Consider the following 20,616-nt stretch of genomic DNA (forward strand, 5'->3'; position numbering starts at 1 on the left):
CTACAATAATTTCATGTTTTTAACGGGCCTGATAAGGAAGCTTTAAAAAAGTAGAGTAGGCCTCTCTCTATGACTCACAGTAGAGAGATCTTTCACCATCTTTGACCTGTTTCCCAGGGTTATCAGGGGCCAGGCCCATGGCAATCATCTTTTGTCATGGCCATTGGTTCGCTTTAAAGTCAGTGGCCTTTTACCTTGCAGCTGCAGTTCCCGCAATGACCTCAAATACATAGACTCCAGAGTTGACATCAGGGAAGTCATTGTCCCTCATCTTGAGTTCTCGGATAAGACTGAAAAATAAAGAGGATTGTCCATCATTATCCCTCAATCACTGGAGACATTGACCTCCATAACCCATAAGTTATTCTAGTTCTCATGCACACGTTCAGCTGCACCACATTTCTGGGTCTACTTGGTCTCCAGTCTACTTTATTTATTAACTTATTATAATGCGCCTTGGTTTTTATTCACTGTTAGACACATACTAGCTTCTAGATGAGTTTCTTGTGCTTATAAGTATGTCACTTATGACAAAAACCCATCTATGTACCCTTTTAGGGCATATGAACATCTTGGAAGGGAGGCCTGTGTCTGAGACCCCCTTTTCTGAGACAGAACAGGGAGCCGCTATGTACAATTTTTTTCTGGACTACAGCTGTCCTTATATTACATAGCTGAATATTTGTTAGAATGGTGACCATGAAAAACTATGAGGGAGATTTATCAACAAAGACAATCTTACTATAAGCCTGCCTGATAAATCCCCCCATAATTCTACGAAGTAACTTCAATAGTAAATGCTGAAGTATACTCATGACTTTTCCACAGAATAGTCCATCAATGACTGATTTGTTCAGTTCCAACTTCCATCCTCCCCAACGATCAGCTGTCCAGAAGAGCCATAGCTCTAGCAAATGCCCAATGAATGGCTGGAAACAGTCAGCTCTGTTCTATGTATTGTGGAGGCACTGGATTACTAGCTAATATTGAAGTTAATGGGAGCTGAGCTGCAGTAAAGGTCCCCATACACCTTAGACTTTAGTCGTCCGTACCAACTGCGGGTTCAGCCTTCAATCAAAGGCGTATGGGGCTCTCCCGAACAACCACCGACGTGAGGTCAGTGGAGATAGGGGTTGGGTATAATGGAAAATCACTGCCCGACCCTTTTGTTTAGCGACCGACAAGCCTCTTTTGCCATAGCCTACCCCTGCTGAACGTTCCTCTGTATGGGGAGGGCAGGAGAGATAACTGACAGCCAAACAATCATTCAGCCATTAGTTATTGAAGGTATATGGGAACCTTAACCCAACACAACCACTACAGAAGGAACAGATCTGCCTCCGGCTGTTTATTGTGCATTGTGTTAGAGCCTCAGCCATGTTGAACAACTGATAGACAATGATCAGACACTAATGGCCTATCTGGAGGACATCAATACAAATGGTCCTGGCCATGAAAACTAAGGAACAAGCAGATGAAGTTCAGCATGTCTCCAACCGTTGCAGTTGAATGACATGGGATGCCCCCATACATGTGAGATCTTTGACTAATCCTAGTAAAATCAACAGAAAACTTTACGTAGGTATTTCATTTTAAAGAAATGGATCCCCTATTCACAGGATAGGGAATAAGTGTGAAAGAATGGCAGGTCTGACCACTGGGCCCCCACGATCTCCAGGACAAGACCTGGCTACTTTGTTTTCAATGACAAAGGGGACATTTATTCTCTATGGACCTGTTGAAGAGAGCTGAGCATGGAAACCCACATCCAAATAGTAGGATGGCCCAATGATTGTACCCCCACAACCTCACACGTATCCCCTGACCTGTAGCCTTTTTCAAAAAACTTATGATGAAGCTGCCACTAGAAGTGGGACCAGTCAGTCCAGAAAGGACTCCGTCAAAAAAGATCTTCAAGGCCCATATCCTGTTGGTGTGTACGCTATATAGCCTAAAACAAAAATCCAAACTGTACCTTGACGATAGCTGTAACATCCTCACTCCCATGTATTTCTTTTTTGAAATGGACTTTCCTGTAGAAAGTAAATTTGGATGAGTTGTTAGTCTAACAGATGGTAGCAAGTGACCAGTCAGTACTTAAAGTTGATGTTTTGGAAGGAGGTAAAGTGGATCTGTAAGGATCTAAGCAACTATGACATAAGTGACATCTGGATGGCTAGAAAACTGGGTCTGAGCATCTCAAAATTGTGGGTATTCCTTATTTGCAGTCACTACTGTCTACCATGGTTGCTCAAAGGAAGGACAAGTAGTAAACCAGTGACAGGCTCATGGCTTTAGAAGTGGACCATAAAGCAATAAAAAAGTTGGCCTGATTTGATAAACCCCGTTTTATTTTACATCATGCAGACCACTGGGTGCATGTGTGTCACTTTCCTGGTTAGTAGATGGTACCAGGATGCACTATGGGAAGAAGACAAGCCGATGGAGGTAGTGTACTGAGCAATCCTCTGCTGGGAAGCCTTGAGTCCTGGATCATGTGGATTGGATAAACCAGGCCCCCCCCCCCCAGTAGGACCCTCTAACAGCAGCGGCCTCTTTCATCAGGATATTGCTCTAGCCACACTGCAAACATTGTTTAGGAATGAAGAATGTGACAAAGAGATCATGGTGGTGACTTGGCCTTCAAATTTCCCAGATCTCAAGCCAAAGAACCATCTATTGGATATACTGGATAAACTGGTCCATGGGGACCACACCTCACTACTTACTGGATCAGCTGTTAACGTCTTGGTGCCAGATGACACAGAACACTTGCATAGGTCTTCTGGGGTCTATTCGTTTGATTGGTCAAAGATATTTTTGTGCATGATGGGGGACAACACATTATTAGGTAGGTTGTGATGTTATATGTTTATCAAGTATAGGTCACGTTGGGGGGTGTAGTTTTCTATGTATAACAGAGTATAACTGAACTGTATTATAGGATTATGGTCACTGAAACCTTACCTTTTAGTTGACGGTCATGAGATTCAGCCAGAAACTGCCTGATTCTGTCCGATGGAATAGCAAACGATATCCCTGCCGTCACTTTCAATGTGTTTATACCTATGACCTCACCATCCTGTAGAAGCAGAGAATGCCAGAACATATCAGTGTCATTCTATAACCCACAATTGTGATGATCAGTAAACAGAATTAAGGTTATGCGGCAGCCCGTAAAAAACCTGCATTGAATGGGTGTTCTCCACCTCCAGCCATAAGTTCAGATCATGACCATAGATGATGGTCGTAATGTTAATGAACTAAAAATAAAGGCTAATAAACGTTGTGGTCCAGGTGTTGTACGGTCCCACAAATATAATAAACATTAGCCATGACAGTTAGATATGGTGCAAGAAATATAGATGTATATCATATATGACATAGAGCAATCATCAGGGTATCTACTGTCTGGACATTTTGCAAATTGTGGACATCTAAGAACCCAACGTAAACCCTTCCCGCCCTTGCGTCGTAGTATAGTTGTAGATGTGGAAAAGCTGGTTTAACAAGTTACCGGAATATTACTATCTGACATGGAGCAAACACCTGGGATGAAACGTACAAGAAGGAACATGTGGTCTAGCAGTAATCTGTCATGGGAATTGTTTGACAGGATAAGCGCAGTCACTACAGGAAAATATACTATTAAGCTACGGTTGTGGATTTGCTAATGATATATCACTGTAGTGCATGGAGGCCGGCAGCGCTCTTATGCCCCACGGCTCTATTTTCATTGGGGATTTAATACTTATAAGTAAGTGATTGTAAGGAAAATAGGTCAAATCTGTTCACTACCACATCTAACCACATGGACGGTCCATTCCTTTGCGACTGACTTTTACTTTAATCGTCTACCCTGCCATCTTTACAAGCTACTTTGTCTAACATTACTGGCCCTATCTACATAAGACATTGTGATCGTAGACATGTAATCAAAGATGTGTGATCATCAGGTGTTGGATCGTAGGGGCTGTAGTGGCTTTTCTTTCAATATCTGACATAGTATTGTCCGAGCTACAATTCTAGACATGGCTAACAGGGGCACATAAATTGGCATTGTATACTGTACGACAGTCTGGGAAGAGTAATGTGATGGGGACTCCAGCAGCTCACTGTTCACCATGCTCAGTAGTTATGGTACATTAGACCACTCAGCCTATCACTGACTCAAGTGGTACAGTGCCGTGGCCAGTGATTGACTCAATGTGCTGTCACTGCCGAGAGGAGTCCATCCCTGGAGTATCCCTTTAAGACGAGTTGGTGGTCAGCAACAATATTTGCAGAACTGAAGTGTTAGATCAAGGAATAGAATTCAATTCTGGATAGTTATGGTCAAAGTTCACAACTTCTGCCAATGTCAGACATCAGACAAGGTACATTGATTTTCCAGCTCACATCACCCATAGAAAGTCCTACATCTATAAGGATTCTGATGAGCTCTAAGCCTATTTGTGGTTTTATAAGTAATCTGCCAAGTCTAGTGTGATGTTACTTGAAGCAAAGTGCCATTGGGGTCTAAGGGCCCTATTACATGGGGCGATTATCGTGAAAAAAATAGTTATAGCGTTTCAATTTAAGCGATAATCGTTCTGTGTAGTTACAGGCAACGAACGGAAAATCGTTCGTATGTCGTTGATTGTTGATTTAGATCTGAAACTAAAATTATGGTTAATCGCTTGCTAATCGTTCGCTGTAATTCCACATTTGTTCGCACAAGTTCCGCATTTGGTCACTAATCGCTCAGTGTAATTGCACATTGTTCATTGTTTTGCTGGGATCAGAAGAAGTAAACGATCATAGTAACGACGACCATCGTTCTGTGTAATATGGTGAACAATTTCAGGTTAACGATAAACAATCTCGTTAGCGATCGTTTATTGTGAAAAAACCGTTCCGTGTAATGGACCCTAAGGAGCAACCGTTTCAGAAGGTTCATCTACTATTCTCAGCTCAGACTGCACAGCTCGACTCTTCTAATGAATCCTAATGGTTGGCAAATTGGAAAAACGTTCCGTCAAGAAATTGGAATTGAGGTTAGTAAGTAAAAGATAGAGTTGATCCATTTTACATTTTGCCAATGTTTTAATCACCACTGAACATATGCAAGTGTAGATTTCCATGTAATCATTCGCCTTTTTTATTGGTATGAACATGTCTGCTAAACCGATCCCAGGGTGCATTTTTTTGAGTAGTCAAGAAAGATAGCCATTGGCTGCTTAAGTATCCACGTATAGCTACCTTACAATATATGCATAGCCACTATGTTGATTGTACACCCAATGTCGTGGACCAGACCTGCAAAAAAAACATGGCCTATCCATGGTGCTGAAAACAACAGATTTACCATATCTATGTCTCTGCTTTAAAATAAGAAATAGTCACCCGATGCTTTAGGTAGAAGGATGTCTGCTTTGGAAAATCCCTTTCATTGGAAGGGTCCCCTGACGCAGAATTGGCGCAGAATGCTGCCTACTATCTGTTTGAATGGAAGGGCTTGCGCACCTTGGCTCTTCGCTCAAAGAATTGACATTGAGGCTACGGAATTTCAGCGCCGATTCCGTAGTGTGAACAGGCACTTAATGGATCACAGGTTGTTCTGTTGTTAGAAACTTAGTGATCGGCAGTAATCTGCGGGAGAATCTCAGCTCTGTCTGATAGATGAGTGTCCTGTGCAGGAGGACCCCATAATATATTGACAATCTGTCAATAATAAATCAGTAGACACATTGCCGATTTTGGATCACTAAGCAGCAAGCAAGATTGTGTTAATATCACTTTTGTAACTTCCCAGTGAATACTCACCAGATTTACCAATGGACCACCAGAATTTCCATACTAGTAAAAGAGAAAAAGAAAGGGTAAGGACTATGATGTGCGCCAACATCCATGACCTTTCCATCCGAATTCTTTATATATATATATATATATATATATATATATATATATATATGTGTGTGTGTGTGTGTGTGTATATATATATATATATATATATATATATATATATATATATTGGCACTCACATTAATGATGGCGTCTGTCTGAATGTAATCCATGTCCGAATCTTTCAGGCCTAGTTCCTTCCCTCCTCGTTGGGTTGTGCTGATAATCCCAGTGGTCACTGTGTTCTGTAGAGAGAATGGGCTTCCCAGAGCAACCACAAATTCTCCAGGCCGAAGGTCATTTGATCGACCCAGCATGAGGACTGGGAGAGGAGCCTGTAAATGGAGATTTTACAGTCCAATGAGGTTCAGTGGGGCTGAGCTGCAGTACCAGGCACATTGAGGTATAGTAATGCATTGCTTTGTATTTGTAAGGCTGTGTTCACACACAGTATATTTCAGTCAGTATTGTGGTCCTCATATTGCAACCAAAACCAGGAGTGGATTGAAAAAACAGAAAGGCTCTGTTCACACAATGTTGAAATTGAGTTTAATGGCAAATATTTGCTGTTATTTTAAAACAACGGCTGTTGTATTAAAATAATTGCGGTTATTTACCGTTATATGACGCCCATCCAAAACATGACGACCAATTTAAACATGACGGCCAATTTAAACATTGTGTGAGAAGAGCCTTTCTGTGTTTTCAATCCACTCCTGGTTGAGGTTGCAAAATACTGACTAAATACTGACTGAAATATACTGTGTATGAACCCAGCCTTATGCTCTAAAATATGCAGGACAGTGGCCTTTTTTTTTTTTCTTCAAATGATAGGGTATCTGACCGACCCTGGGAACCCCACTGGAAGGCATTTTCTCCTAGTTGTAGGAGCTGGAGGGGCATCACTAGCTGTTTGAGCAGTGAGTCCATCAGCTGGGTCGTGACGTCGTCAGCACAGGAGATACTGGAGTCCAGTGGGGGTCAGATGGTGGATCGCAGGCCTGGGGAGAGGTATGTTGGTGCTGTTTCTTGTCCCCCCCCCCCATTGTGCCCTGCCATTTAAAAAAAAAAAAATAAACCCTGAGGCCAGACTTCTCCTTTAATAAATAATAATTGATTAATTACTTTAAAGTGTCACTGTCGTTAAAATTTTTAGTACAGACGATTTTAAGAAACTTTGTAATTGAGTTTATTAGCCAAAAAATTTATTTTTATCATGAAAAAGCAGTTTGATGCTCTCCCCCCTGTCTTTATGGTTAACCTATGGAGAGAGAAAGTAAAGGGAGCAAAACAGGACAACAAAGAGTTAATTTACATTCACATCACTCTGACAGTCACCACTGACTTCTCTGACCTCTGAATAGCACTGTGAATAGCTCCCCCCCCCCCCCCCCCCCCCCCCCCCCCCCCCCCCCCCGAGCAATCCTTTGGCTCTCTGCTGCCGCTAATCTCGCTCCTTTCCCCTCCCCTCTCCTCTCTTCATAGACCAGACAGATCCGACTGATGAAAAAACAGTCGAGATTTCCTGATTCTGAGCAGTGGATGACAAAAAGGAGAGGAGGGGGGGGACCTGGGAAAAGGCTTTTTACATGCAGATAATGGCAGATTTGGCTAATAAACCCAATTACAAAGTTTCTTCAAATCGCCCGGACTATTAATTTCTGCAAAAAAAAAATTTTTTTAACAACAGTGACACTTTAACTGTACTGATCTTCCATTGTACTCCAGAGCTGGATTCACAAACCAGTAGCTTTTATAAATGAAATCTCACAACCTTCCCTGCTAGTTCATTGAATAAAAGTAGTATAGGCTATAGTATAATTATGTATGTACAAAGTAACCCAACTTTTTATGCAGATTGATTCCAAGGGTGTAAGTACCTTCAAGTCTATTATGTTTTATACAAGAAGCCAACCAGTCCATTCAGGATAAAGCTCTATCCTATGACTATTAGCTTTGACTTGCCTCTATAAACTCATTGGGGCTGATTTACTTCCCTGGTTCCGGTAGCAAATTGCCAGGCTTTTGTCCATTTTTCCTGTTGGTTTGGTGTTCCGACATATTTGCTAAAGGTGTGCGACACAATTTTTCTAAAAACATGGCAAACCCGTCATTTTTGTCCAAAAACCCGCCAAGTGGGCGTGCTGTGGGTGTGTCTTTTAAAATCTTCCACAACTTACAGATTTATTAGGCAACCCTCATTTTTTGACAGGTTTTCTATTCTAAAAAACAGCTACTGCTAGTGTTTCGGGATGGTTGAGTTTATTTTTTTCCTGTAAAAGACCTTCCAGATTTACTAAGGGTGTGCGCCACATTAATGAATATGACGCAGAAAAAAACAGAAACAACAGACAGCATAATGACAACGCATTGTTAGTAAATGAGGCCTATTGTGTCCTAAGGGTCTATTTACACAGAAAGATTATCTGACAGATTATCTGCCAAACATCTGAAGCCAAAGCCAGAAACAGACTATAAAGGAGATAAAGGAAAGCCTGAGATTTCTCCTCTTTTCGAAACCTTTCCTGGCTTTGGTCTCAAATTTTTGGCAGATAATCTTTCTGTGTAAATGGACTCTTAGGGTCCTATTCTACGGGCCGATTGGGGCCCGATCAACAATGTAAACGAGTGTCGATCTGCTAGATCGGCGCTCGTTTACTGGGCCTATTCCCCGGCCCGATAATCATTTAGCTAGGGCTGCAGGGACATCTTTACCGATGTCCTTGCAGCCCGTGTTTAAACATCATACTTTACCTATTCAGGCTGCAGGGCTTCTCCTGCGCTCCTCCCAATCCCGCGTGCAGAAGCAGATTCGGAGCGGCCTGTCTGAGCTGACAGACCGCTCAGCCAATCACTGGCCACGGTGGTCCTGGCCAGTGATTGGCTGAGCGGTCTGTCAGCTCAGACAGGCCGCTCCGAAGCTGGAGCGGGAGAAGGAGCGCAGGAGAAGACCTGCAACCTGGATAGGTAAAGTATGATGTGTTTAAATCGTTGGTCGCCCGCCACGCACCGCTATTCCATGTATCGATGCGCGGTTGGTGCCCGATGATTTTAGGCTTGCACCTAAATAAACGATTAGCCAATGACAAGATCAACAGCTGATCGCTGTCTCTATTCCACGGAATGATAATCGTTCAAATCGGGTGATTATCGCTCTGTGGAATAGGTCCCTTAGTCTTCCCTGTTATACATAATTGTCTGGCTTACAAGATTGGTAGCCTAGTTGTTAGTAGGGTGATAGTCTTCAGTACTTACATCTGGGTCGATCTTAATAAGTGCTATATCCATCTTCTGGTCAATGTCCTTGATCTTAGCGTCATAATGAGCCCCGTCTTTTACTTCTACTTTAATCCTCTGCTTGTTTGTAAGGACATGGGCGTTTGTTACAATAAGTCCGTCTTCAGACACAATAAATCCTGAGCCGCTGGACACAGCCATCTCCTGGCCAGTGAACGGTGACCTGCAGCCAGAGAACATTACATTATACATGACGCTGTAGTAGAAGGATTGTTCAGCCATTGTCTAGTGGTACCCTGAGTCGTACCCCGTATTGTTGGCGTCTCTTTAGTTGTATTATGTGTTTTGTTACATCTCATGCTGAAACTCTGGATTGTATTTTATTTAAGTTTTTATTGCAAATTAATTCCCCCCCCCCTCCAATTACTATATCCAGAATGGAGCTAGTAAGAAAGTATGTCCATAGTGAACCTTCTAGTATAGCATCCACAGACTTTATTAATCCATTAAAAATATATTCAACAGGACAAAAACACCAAAAAGCAGCATGTCCCAGGTGCACAAAAAGTTGACAACTTTTCGACCCATTTGAGAGTCCTTATTCAAGACCACCTGTGCGTTCACAGGTACAGGATCTGCAGCAGATTTGATGAAGCAGATTTGAATCTGCAGCTGATCTGCAGCAGATCCACAGCAGATCTTCAGTAGATTTGATGGCCCAGAATTGATTTGCTTGAAAGCTTTAAAACTGCAGATTAAAAGCAAAATCAAAAGCAATTCTGGGCCATCAAATCTACTTAAGATCTGCTGCGGATTCAAATCTGCGCTATCAAATCTGCTGCAGATCTTCTGCAGATCCTGTATGCGTTCACACATACAGGATCTGCAGCAGATTTAATGGCGCAGATTTAAAGTTGCAGATTTAATGCAAAGTAACTGTGGGCCATCAAATCTGCTGCGGATCTGCTCCAGATTCAAATCTGCGCCATCAAATCTGCTGCAGATTTGATGGCGCAGATCCTGTACATGTGCAGATCCTGTACATGTGAACGCACCCTCAAAGTGTTTTTGTCCTCTAATATATTTATAATGGATTATTAAATTCTGTGTATTTATATATTATACTACAACAAGAGCTGCAGGCACCTTTAGTTTATCAGCTCCATGTGAAGACTCCTTCTGGCTGCTCGCTATTAGTACATCTGAACCAGGTGAAGCTTTAATGCAGCACATGCCAGCGGCGGAGTGACGTTTACAATATTCTTATGACAAACACACACAATATTCTTATGACAAATAACAATAATCGTCCATGGGAAATAGCCACTGTCCCTAGAGCCACAGCTGGAAGCTCAGCCCTCCCGTTGCAAATCCTGTAATGGGGCCTGTCACCTACTATATGTCATTTATCATAGAGATATCTTTTTATGCCATAAATGTCTAATAGAAGCAGGTCCTACCTGCATTGATGGTCTCTCCCTGCCCCCGCCCCTCGGGCCTGCTTGCAGCTACCAGAGGTTATCAGGAAGCCAAAAACAGCTAACCAGCTGTTTTACACAATTTGTGCAATTAACATTGACATTGTTGGGATTCACATAAACATATATCACTATGTTATGCTGTTTACACAACTTCCATTAACCTCTACGGGTCTTCCATGCACTGGCTAAAGCAGCCTGTTCCTCTGTTAGGCCCTCTATCATGACATATAAGTCTTTTGTGGGCATGCCTAAAAAATACACATGGGAATTTGGGTAATATAAGGAATCTGATGAGCAGAGGTGGAAAGCTATAATGTGATGTATGTTTCACAGGAGCCTAAATATGCAATGCTGTTTCAGCAAACTTTGCATAGGTCAATAGTACAAGTGAATATAAGACACTTTGTAATATATCTTATTAGACAAAATGCTGAAAAATGCCATATAAAAGGGGTGTCACACTTGCAGCCCTCCGGCTATTGCAAAACTACAATTCCCATCATGCCTGGACAGCCAAAGGCAAAGCTTTAACTGTCTAGGCATGATGGGATTTGTACTTTTACAAAAGCTTGAGGGTCTCTGTGACACCTGTGATCCAGAGGATGGCAATTGTTTTAGTTAAAAAAAAATAAAATCTTTCCTGACTTTAAAGCGACTCTGTACCCACAATCTGAATACCCCCCCCAAACCAGGACCACAAAATCTGCCCTGGGGTCCGTTCAGCAGGTGATGCAGTTATTGTCCCAAAAAACTACTTTTAAACTTGCAGCCTTGTGCCCAACGGCCGGGGCTTAGAGTATCTGTGCCCTAACTTAGCACCACCCCTCCGTCCCTCCTCCCCACCCTCTTCATCATTAGGAATGCCCCTGGAACATTTTCTACTGTCTGAACATTGCACAGGTGTCCTAACGATCCAGCCCATGTTTATTATTCACACAGCTGATGAATAGGCGACAATCTGCCTGGAGCATTCCTAATGATGAGGAGGGCGGGGAGGAAGGACAGAGAGGTTGTGCCAGCCTAATGCATACACAATGTAAGCCACGGCCATAGGCCACGGGGCTGCCAGTTTAAAAGTTGTTTTTTAGGACAATAACTGCATCACCTGCCGAACCGACCCCAGGGCAGATCTTGGATTAAAAGCAGCTATGCGAAGGTACAAGTGGTTTGGGGGGGGGGGTTAGATTGTGGGTACAGAGTCGCTTTAAATCTGGCAATCAGAATAAAATCCCCAGCTCTCCAGAATCTGGTGACTAGAACACTTCAGAAATGTATCCAAGCTGCTCATGATCTATTGAGTTCACCATGACGCCTTCCTCTTGCATAGAGATCCATAGTCTTACTGCTCTTAGGGATGTATTAGAAGGGCTGGCTGCCGCCCCATACAAGTGCCTATAGTTATTAGGCCGCCCTTAATTGTGATAATCTTTCTGGACACTGTAGTCCTCCCATTATAAATATTACTCAGGCCATTTGCCTTTAAACCCAATCCAGCATCTCTACCGGGAGGATTTACAAAACCCTTGTAAATGGGAGCAGTTGCCCATAGCAACCAATCAGATTCCAGCTTTCATTTTTCAGATGACTTTTAAAAAATGAAAGCTGGAATCTGATTGGTTGCTATGGGCAACTGCTCCACTCTCGATTTGTATAAGGTTTGATAAATATGTCCCTATGCTTTTCTCGGTTGAAAGTCAAATGGTTGTTATGGGCAAAAGAGTCTTTTTTAGGCAGCTTCCTATATAATTCCATTTGCGGCCTGGCTAATCACTAGTTCCTAGCTCTGGCCATGGCCCCAATAGTAGCTTTATGCTGTATATAGCGACTGCAGCCCTCCAATCTTCCCGACGACCGGTGTGACAATAGTGGAAAGACGTCCAGTAAAATTCTGTAACAAAGAGCTGGTGGAGATCATTGGCGCTGTGCAGCTGCAATATATCGATGCAGTGGGAAGCAGTGACAAAGGGGTTTTATTTAAACCACAGACAACGCGTTTCGAGGGTTAAGCCCTCTTCATGAGATTGGACCCGAGGAAGAGGTTTTAACCCTTGAAATGCGTTGTCCATGGTTTAGATAAAACTCCTTTGTCACCACTGATTGATAACTATGGCTGATAGATATTCATGGCATATGTATGTATGTGAAGTTTAGATTAACTTTTAGTTGGATTACATCAGAATATTCTGACACATTTTCAATCGAAAATGTGAGCCTATGTCTAGATTTAGCTTTAAAGGCAATAAAAATAATGATATATTGCTGCTGAAGCAGATAACATAATATAAAACTCATGCTTACCTAACAAGCTCCCCTTGGGAGTGCTCCTGTTACATCATTGGGTCCACGGCTGAATGTTTTGACCCCTGAGCCTCATCTTGGCAGTGACAGCCTGCTCAGCCAATCACTGGTCTTGGCACTGTCCAGCACTGGTCAGTGATTGGCTGTGCAGGCTGTCACTGCTATCGCGAAAGTAGGGGCCAGAGCATTCAGCAGGGGACCCTATCATGTCAGATAAGGACCCTCAAGGGAATGTGTTAGTGAGTATGTTTTTTTTTATTTATTTTCTCCAGTAATATATAACAGAAAGTAGGCCCTGAAATACCCCTTTAATGAAAAGACCAGGATTTATTGGTTGGCTTCTCACAACTGTGCACTATATTAGTCAGCTCCTCATCGGCTCTCGCCCATAAATCTCGGTCCATGATGATTACCTTCTAAAGAGTTCCAGATGAACAACAGCCGGAGCGATCTTCTGCACCACGTCAGCGATGAAATTAAACTTGTATCTCAGGCTGTCGGGGTAATGTGAACCTTAAAGAAATATTTTTAAAGCTGTTAATATAGCAAATAAATCTAAAAATACACAATTTGTCAGAAAACGTTCCATGTTATCATGTGTTTTTAGACCAATGTGGCTCATGAAATGGGTGGTTAGTGATTTAGAGGATGTTTCCATGATATCGGGCTGTTTATGAACTTTTCCTTATAATTCCACATAGTGGCTTGCTGGGGGGTCTACTGCTTCTCTGGAAAATCTGTCAAGATTAGAACTGGGAAGTAATAGGAAAGAAACAAAATATGTGATAGGACCCCGAGAGATTAGGAGAACCAAGGTCACTTTTTTATTTGTGCGCATGCTCTACCACTACTCCTTTCACATGGGGGATCAAGAGACCCCCAATCTCATGATCGGTGGGGGTCCTAGTGGTTGCATGACATCCTTATCTATACAAGCTGTGCTAAAATGTATCACATATTTGTCAGACCAAGGTGTATATCAGGCAGAAGTGAGAATAGCCCCCAATGTATTTTTTCTTACACTTACTATTAATTGTAAACTATATCTTGAGCTGTCTGATCAGGTCTATATTACACCTATGGCTATTTTTTTATATCGGACAAGAGTACATTCTTCTGACACGCACAGGCCCCAAGAATCTGTATGCAACTAGGTCAGTAGTGCTGCCTAAGCGGCTTCCCTTATATCCCCCGCATGCGTTCAGCCAGCATGTTCTCGCATGACACCGACTCACAAACACACATTTACAGGTATTTACCCTGCAGAAAGCTGCCTGTCACCTCCGGCCACGACACTGAAGATTAACACATCTAGCTCCTGCGGCATGTTGCCTTACCTACACTGATATACAATTCCAAGCGGGTAGAATCCCCCCTCCTAGAAGAAGTACCCCCATAGACAATACTATACAACAGGTGACAATTATATAGGCTCATATAGAGTGGTGTAGTAATAATGGGTGCAGAAGCTCTAGTGTTCTTGGGGGGGGGGGGGGGCCTGGTATCCTATTATCTGCCCCATAATAGGATACCAGTATTATACATGATGGGGGTCCGAGAACAGATTTTGCATTGGTCCCCAGGAGCCTTGACTTACATCTGTGATTGTGTCCAATCTTACCAAAGATGTTAAGAATTTGACAGGAAGAAAGTATCTCAATTTTTTGTGCACATGCTACAGAACCAATTGTATCCTAAAACCTTTAATATAGAAGATGAATTATTACTTATTTATAAAGCGCCTTTAATTCCAGAGTGCTATGCAAGCGATAAGGGTAACAAACAGGAACATTACAAGATCAAAAACATGTTACATGAAGGCAGATGGCAGACTGGTACATGGGGGAAGAGGACCCTGCCCGCGAGGGCTTACAATCTATACGGTAATGGGAGAGAAACAGGAGGTAAAGTGCAGCCAGTCACAGTGTGATGCAGAATTGTTATATGTTGTAGCCTACTTTGAAGAGATCAGTTTTCAGGTTACTTTTGAAGGACTTGATGGTGGATGAGAGCCGGATGTGTCGGGGTAGTGAGTTCCAGAGTATAGGGGAGGCTCGGGCAGTCTTGGAGGCGGTTGTGCGAGGTACGGACAAGGGGGGAGTGCAGACAGAGGTCACTGCAGGATCAAAGGTTGCGTGAGGGACGATAGCGGGATATCAGGTCAGAGATGTACGGAGGGGACAGGTTGTGGACGGCCTTGTACGTCATGGTCAACAATTTAAAGTGAATACGTTGGGCAATGGGAGCCAGTGGAGGGATTGGCAGAGGGGAGAGGCAAAGGCAAAGTGAGGGGAAAAGTGGATTAGTCGGGCGGCAGAGTTAAGGATAGACTGGAGAGGAGCAAGGGAGTTAGATGGAAGGCCAGAGAGAAGGATATTACAGTAGTCCAAGCGGGAGATAATTAGAGCATGTACCAGCAGAGTCAGGGGTGGGAAAAGATCAGATTCTGGAAATGTTTTTAAAGGGGAAGGTGGCAGGAGGTAGTCAGGGCCTGTATATGTGGTTTAAAAAAGGAGTCAAAGGTGACCCCAAGGCAGCGGACTTGAGGGACAGAGTGCAGCCATTGATAGTGATTGACAGGTTAGACGGCGGGGTGGAGCGAGATGGGGGAAGATGATTGCTTCTGTTTTGTCCATTTTGAGCTTAGAAAGTGGGAGGAGAAGAAGGAAGATATGGCCAATAGACACTCTGGAATCCTGGATAGCAAAGAGGTGACATCCGGACCAGAGAGGTAGATCTGAGTGTCATCAGCGTAGAGGTGGTACCTGAAGCTGTGGGATTCTATGATATGTCCCAAGCCAGAAGTAGAAATAGAGAAGAGGAAAGGCCTGAGTACAGAGCCTTGGGGGACACCAACAGTGAGAGGACGAGTAGAAGAGGAAGCGGTGTGGGAGTGGGAGACACTAAAAGTGCGGTTGGCGATGTAAGAGAAGATTAAGGAGAGGGCTGAGCAAGTGATGCTAAGGGATGAAGGAATTTGTAGGAGGAGAGAATGGTCGACTGTGTCATAAGCAGAAGATAGGTCAAGGAGAAGGAGCACAGAGTAGTGTCGTGAGGTTTTGGCAGTAAGCAGGTCATTGACCACTTTGGGGAGGGCAGTTTCTGTGGAGTGGTGGGGGTGGAAGGGGGTCAAAAAGCGAGTTGGATGAAAAGTGGGAGGATAATTCATAGTAGACATGTTGTTCCAGGAGTTTTTAGGTAAAGGGGAGAAGTGAGATGGGGCGGTAGCTGGATAGGGAGGTAGGGTCAAGGGATGGTTAGTGTTAGTGATAGATTGAAGAGATGGGTTAGTGCTGGGACAAGTGCTGAGGAGAGATTGGGGATAAGGTGGGATGGGATTGGGTCAAAGGCGCAGGTAGTGAGGTGTGATGTGGAGAGTAGTTTGTAGAGGCATTGTTCAGTGATGGTGGTGAGGTGAAAGCGATCAACGATTTCTCGTTCGGTCGTTAATCGTTAACTACATTTCAACCGAACGATTATCGTTTAGATTCGAACGATTTAACGATAATCTGAACGATAATCGTCGGGTGGAATAGGGCCCTTAGTGGGAAAGAGCACTGGACAGACATGATTACTGGATCAGAACAGAACAATGAAAGGGGACTCAATGAGAAACATAAAGGGGGTTGCCAATGAAACCCCTGTAAATAGTTGATGAGTGATCAGTGGGAGATTGACTGCTGGAGCCCCTACCAATCATGTCACCCTGTTATCCTAGTTTATTGGAGCTAGGGTCAAACTTGCATGCTGCCACTCTATTCAACCAGGGGGGACACAGGGCCTCTGTTCTTGTGATTGGTTAGGGTCTCAACAGTCAGACCCCCAATAGTCAGATCAATGTATTTTAAGGCAAAATTCCTTTAACTGACTATGTAAAAATCCAGAATACATGATGAATGATTATTTAGAATCATGGAGCCATATTGCCAAATCACTTTTTTTTTCAATTCACTTTTTTATTATTTTCCAACATGTAGAGTAATAAACATTAGTCAAGGTACATAATAAAAAGGATACAAGAAGTGGAGAAATAGCTTGACTACAATTAACATGAACTGACCAAGAGTCAAATTAGCAGTGTCTGAGCAACAAAATAAACAGGTAGGACAGGGAACTTGCTGGGGTAACGCGCGGGCTCCCCATCTAAAATAGTAAGGCACATATGTGAACTTTGTGGCAGTTCAACGGATTAGAAGATAAAGGTACAGAAAAGGGAGTGCAGAGAACGGAAGACAGGAAGGAAAGTGTACTTTGGGGAGTAGCATGAGAGAGAGGGGGGGGAGGGGGACACATGGGGGGGGTTCGACAGGGGAGAAGGGGGGTGGGTCGTAAGGGTCAGGAATGGAGGAGAGGGATCTTGGGGGGGGGGGGGGGGGGGGGGGGCTCAGGGTGCAGATGCGTATATGGTGACAATGATGAGCAATGCTAAGCCGGGTCCTCAAGAGCTCCTATACATCACCTATAGGAGATGGTGGAGGTGAGGGACTGGCCGGCGGAGTGGTCGTGGCAGGAAGCCATGAAAGATAATACTGTGACTCTAGCCAAGGCTGCCATACTTTTAGGAAGGCTTCATGTGTTCTGCTGGCCCAGCTTGAAAGCTCCTCAAAGCGGCAGATCTGGTTTACTTTAGAGGTCAAGTCGGCAAAGGGGGGGGGGCATATTGCCAAATCTTGTTGTGGTGAATGTGTACTTATTCCTTTTATTCTTCACCACTGTTAGGGTAGTGTATATGGATAGCATTAAAGAACCTTTGTATAATTTCCAGTGAAGAGCTGCTACAAAGATCAATTGCAGTAATACCTCTGTTCTCGAACACAGTCGGTTCTGGAAGGCTGTTCCAGAACCGAGCTCTGTGATACCCATAGGGAACAATGTAAATGTGTTTAATCGATTTTTGCACTCCATGGGTCAGTTGCAGAAAGCCCGTCCCACAGAGGAGTAGCAGTAAGTAGTGATGCATTTTGCGCCTCTCTCTTTCGCTTCCACTGGGGGAACACCTGTTTAGAATACTGAACAAAACTTCAGAGGGAAATTTTGTTTGAAGTGTTCGGAAACTGAGGTATCACTGTATTACTCTTTGGTAAACGTGTCATACAGATTCACCTACCCTTAAAGCGATCAGCTCACTATTGGGGTGCTGAGTTCGGAGAAGTGATTTACCTTCTTAAGAATTGATCCCCTATTCACAGCATAGGAGATAATAAGCTGATCAGCGGGGGTCCAACAGGTGGGACCCCCATCAATCTGGAGAATAGGGACCAGAGAACTCTGTTCATTAGACATAAGTTTTTTATTTTGCGTCTCTGGAGCTTGTGAGCATTTGTTTTTATTGTTCGCATTTTGGGATACATATGACTTTTTATTTCATTTCTTTTAAGAAGCAAAGTGACCAAATAACAGATATTTCGACGTTACGGGATATTTAATTAGTCATCTTCTTATTTACATAGTGATATCAATGATCTTTATTTTTTATTGTATATTTTTTTTATATTGAAAAAGCATAGTTGCCAACAGTCCTGGTTTTTCCGGGACTGTCCCGATTCTGAGGAGACAGCCCTGCCAGCACCATGTCCTGGGTAAGCCCCACCCTCTTCCAGCGTGAGAGATGTCACTCATGCAGAGCAGGGAGCGGAGTCCCTGGGGGACTACAGAAACCATACTGGTGAGGTAAGCTTTTTTTGTTTTAAATACAGATTAAGGGACAAGAGGATGCTGAAGGGGGTACTGTTATGATGATGAATGGACAGGGGGAGGATGAAGGGGGAAGTAGTATGATGATGGAGGGCAGGAGGATGAGAGGGGTAGTACTATGATGATGGAAGGGAAGGAGGATAAGGGGGTAGTAGTATGATGATGGAGGGGCAAGGAGGATGATGAAGGCGTAGTAATATGATAATGGAGGGGCACGAGGATGATGAAGGGGGTAGTAGTATGATTATGGAGGGGGAAGGAGGATTAGAGGGCTAGTACTATGATGATGGAAGGGCAGGAGGATGATGAAGGGGGTAGTAGTATGATTATGGAGGGGGGAGGAGGATTAGAGGGGTAGTACTATGATGATGGAAGGGCAGGAGGATGAAGGGGGTAGTAGTATGATGATATGGGGTGCAGCTGCATCATATGGGTACAAACTACCAGTATGTACAGTCAGTCAGTAGAATGCTATCTCTGAGTCTCAGCCTGCTCTGAGTGGGGTGTGTAATATACTGGGGACCTGTAACTGGGGTATGTAATGTGCTGGGGACCTAATACTGGGGTGTGTAATATACTTGGGACCTGAAACTGGGGTTTAATACTCCTTTTGTGTTGTTCTGACTGTAAATTCTGACTGTAAATTCTAAATGGAAAATTTTAAACCCACACCCATGATAGGCCACACCCCACTGAGTTCACACCCACAATAAGCCACACCCATTTTTAACACTTAAGTGTCCCTGGAAAAATTATATATATATATTCCACTTTGTTATTCTTCTCTCCCATATTTTCATTTAAATTCTCCAAAGGGCTGGAGCTTATCATGTTATATGATACCTGATGCAGTAACCTTTATTGGTGAACCCTAGGCAAAAAATACATACAGAGATTCCAGGGTTCTTAGAACATTTTGACATTTTGCACCACATTTTACCAGGACTGATTTGTGTCCGGCATTTCTGACACCTACATCATATATTTTATAACAATTTATTATGTGAACTATAGTGCATAATCCCCCTGAAAACAATAGGGAGGCAATGCACATGCTTTCACAAGCTCAGGCTCCACATGGTCTGCTGTTATACAGAGCGGCAATACAAACATTGGGGGAGATTTATCAAACATGGAGTAAAGTGAAACTGGCTCAGTTGCCCCTAGCAACCAATCAGATTCCACCTTTCATTTTCCAAAGAGTCTGTGAGGAATGAAAGGTGGAATCTGATTGGTTGCTAGGGGCAACTGAGCCAGTCTCCCTTTACACCATGTTTGATAAATCTCCCCATTCTCATCATGCCTGAGACACTGCTTATTGATACTGTAACCTTTTTTGAATTTGCAGTTATGATAGGAAGGCAGGATAGGTTGCATTCACACTGTGTTGGTGTCTCACAATTCACCTCTATACTCCTGATGTACATGTTATGGCTATGTTCACAAAACGTATTAGACCGGCCGTTCAGTGACCCGGTCTGGTCACGGAATGGCCGGTCTCTGCCCCGATCATCGCGGCCAGTACTTAAGCACCTGCCGGATGATCTGTCCACAGAGCTCTGATGTGGGCGCATTAGCGCGCGCCCGCATCAGAGCTTCCCCCTGCACACTATGGAGCGAGAGGCTTCATAGTGTGAACTGACAGTTTCCTACGGCCGCAATTGAATGAATTGCGGATGCAGAAAACTGACATGTAAGTTATTTGCGGCCCCGTACGGGATCCCAGCTGGAGCGCATACGATGTATATACGCTCCAGCCGGGATCCCATTGAAAGTAAGGCATTGTTCCACCGCGCCAAAAGTACGGCCATCGTTGCCAGCGGCAACAATGGCCGTACTTTTACGTAGTGTGAACATAGCCTAAATGTGTTTATAGGCTCCACTTTATCTATAGGTATATTTGGACTCCACTAACTCGCAAAGGGTATGTGCAAACTACAGAACTCGGATGGGTCACCCACTGCGGATTCCGCAGCTCACTCCCCGCTTGCGGCCGCGTGCATCTCCTTCTGTGCCATAGACT

At 43.6% G+C, this 20,616-nt stretch overlaps 1 protein-coding gene across 2 annotated transcripts in view; it reads right to left on the bottom strand.

Moving 5' to 3' along the window:
- Positions 1-20,616, bottom strand: part of LOC138767588 (serine protease HTRA1-like) — a 31,144-nt gene that overhangs the window by 4,758 nt on the left and 5,770 nt on the right. Inside the window, exons 2-8 of one of the 2 annotated variants that reach the window (XM_069945192.1) lie at positions 13,313-13,412; positions 9,139-9,343; positions 6,024-6,218; positions 5,806-5,838; positions 2,968-3,082; positions 1,976-2,033; positions 195-290 (exon numbers count right to left, since the gene is read on the bottom strand). In XM_069945192.1, the coding sequence (XP_069801293.1) occupies positions 195-290; positions 1,976-2,033; positions 2,968-3,082; positions 5,806-5,838; positions 6,024-6,218; positions 9,139-9,343; positions 13,313-13,412 (802 nt within the window). The remainder of the gene's footprint in view (positions 1-194; positions 291-1,975; positions 2,034-2,967; positions 3,083-5,805; positions 5,839-6,023; positions 6,219-9,138; positions 9,344-13,312; positions 13,413-20,616) is intronic. The other variant, XM_069945201.1, reaches the window with a different exon arrangement.

The sequence above is a fragment of the Dendropsophus ebraccatus genome, chromosome 1, assembly GCF_027789765.1.
Source record: "Dendropsophus ebraccatus isolate aDenEbr1 chromosome 1, aDenEbr1.pat, whole genome shotgun sequence".
NCBI lineage: Eukaryota > Metazoa > Chordata > Amphibia > Anura > Hylidae > Dendropsophus > Dendropsophus ebraccatus.